This window comes from Nestor notabilis, unplaced genomic scaffold, assembly GCF_000696875.1.
Source record: "Nestor notabilis isolate BGI_N333 unplaced genomic scaffold, ASM69687v1 scaffold20930, whole genome shotgun sequence".
Classification (NCBI taxonomy): domain Eukaryota; kingdom Metazoa; phylum Chordata; class Aves; order Psittaciformes; family Psittacidae; genus Nestor; species Nestor notabilis.
The window spans coordinates 19,431-20,549 of NW_009911844.1; the positions used below are offsets into that span (position 1 = coordinate 19,431).

The following is a 1,119-nucleotide window of genomic DNA, read 5'->3' on the forward strand; positions in this document are numbered from 1 at the left end:
AGGAATACAGTGGAGGTGTGTAGGAGCAGCCACCCAGCGCCAGCTCCAGCCCTCATTACCTGATGGCAATTGGTGTTCAGTGCAGGTTTCCCGTGTGCTGTGGAGGAAGGCGAAGCCCCAGCATAATTAGATCAGATCATAATGCAAATACATGCAAAAGCCTCACTTAAAAATGCCTGTATAAAATACAGTGTTTATGAGAATTTAGGGTTGCTTTGACACTAGTTTGGTTTTTATTTGCTTTATGTCTTTTTGCTGGTTGTGAACTTACTCATGTTCATTTCAGTTTCCATTTCTTTTAGTTGACAGAAAAGGGTAAACTGGCTGTTAGAGTTCATTTTTCGTAATAGTTTTCAATTAGGGTTTTTAGGTCCTTGTTAAAAATGCAGGATAGTATCTGCAAGGGTAATTATACCTATTTTAATGCTATTAATAAGCACTTGAAGGGGAGCATTACAGTAAATCTGCTTTAGCCTTTTATCAGACATATTTTTATGTAATATTGTGTAAGATTTTTGAAATACTGGTACCTTTTAACTAGTTTCATTTGCTTTTAAAGGAGAAAGGGAGGGGAAACAGAGAAGAGCTAAACATATTTGGGGTAGTTTCCTCATTGACAAAACTACTGCTTATGGCTCTTAAAAGGGAAGGCACAGACAGGAGAATAAGCCCCACACGTGCAGCTCTTTCTGTGCTAACTCGCTCTTCCTTTTCTTGCAGGAAATCCTGGCTGACCAAAGTCGGAAGCCCGAGTTCTCGCATCGATCGAACCAATTTTTCCAATGAAAAGGAGATTTCCAAGCTTGATTTCTCAGGATTTAGCACTAGATACTAATAGAAACCATCACTGAGCATAAAACTGTGATGTTTCTGCTGCATGATATTCTCTGTGCCTCCATAACATGTCATGGGAGCATTTGGATGCTTTCCATACTAGAGAGAAATAGAGTAAGAATTCTTTGTTGCTGTATTAGACATTTAACACCATGAATGTCAATATCTAGTATCTAAAATGCCACTATCTAATTTATTACATTTTGAAAGCTACATGAATGCTTAAAAATGTCAGTGATTACTCGTGCACAATAAGACTTGTTATGTATAACCATATGGCACCTA

At 38.0% G+C, this 1,119-nt stretch overlaps 1 protein-coding gene across 1 annotated transcript; it reads left to right on the top strand.

Moving 5' to 3' along the window:
* Window positions 1-720: 720 nt before the first annotated feature.
* Window positions 721-835, top strand: LOC104407396 (acylphosphatase-2; the record flags this gene model as incomplete). Its single annotated transcript, XM_010016679.1, has 1 exon — window positions 721-835. A coding segment is annotated over one exon (115 nt), but the record flags the coding sequence as incomplete, so codon positions are not given.
* Window positions 836-1,119: the final 284 nt, after the last annotated feature.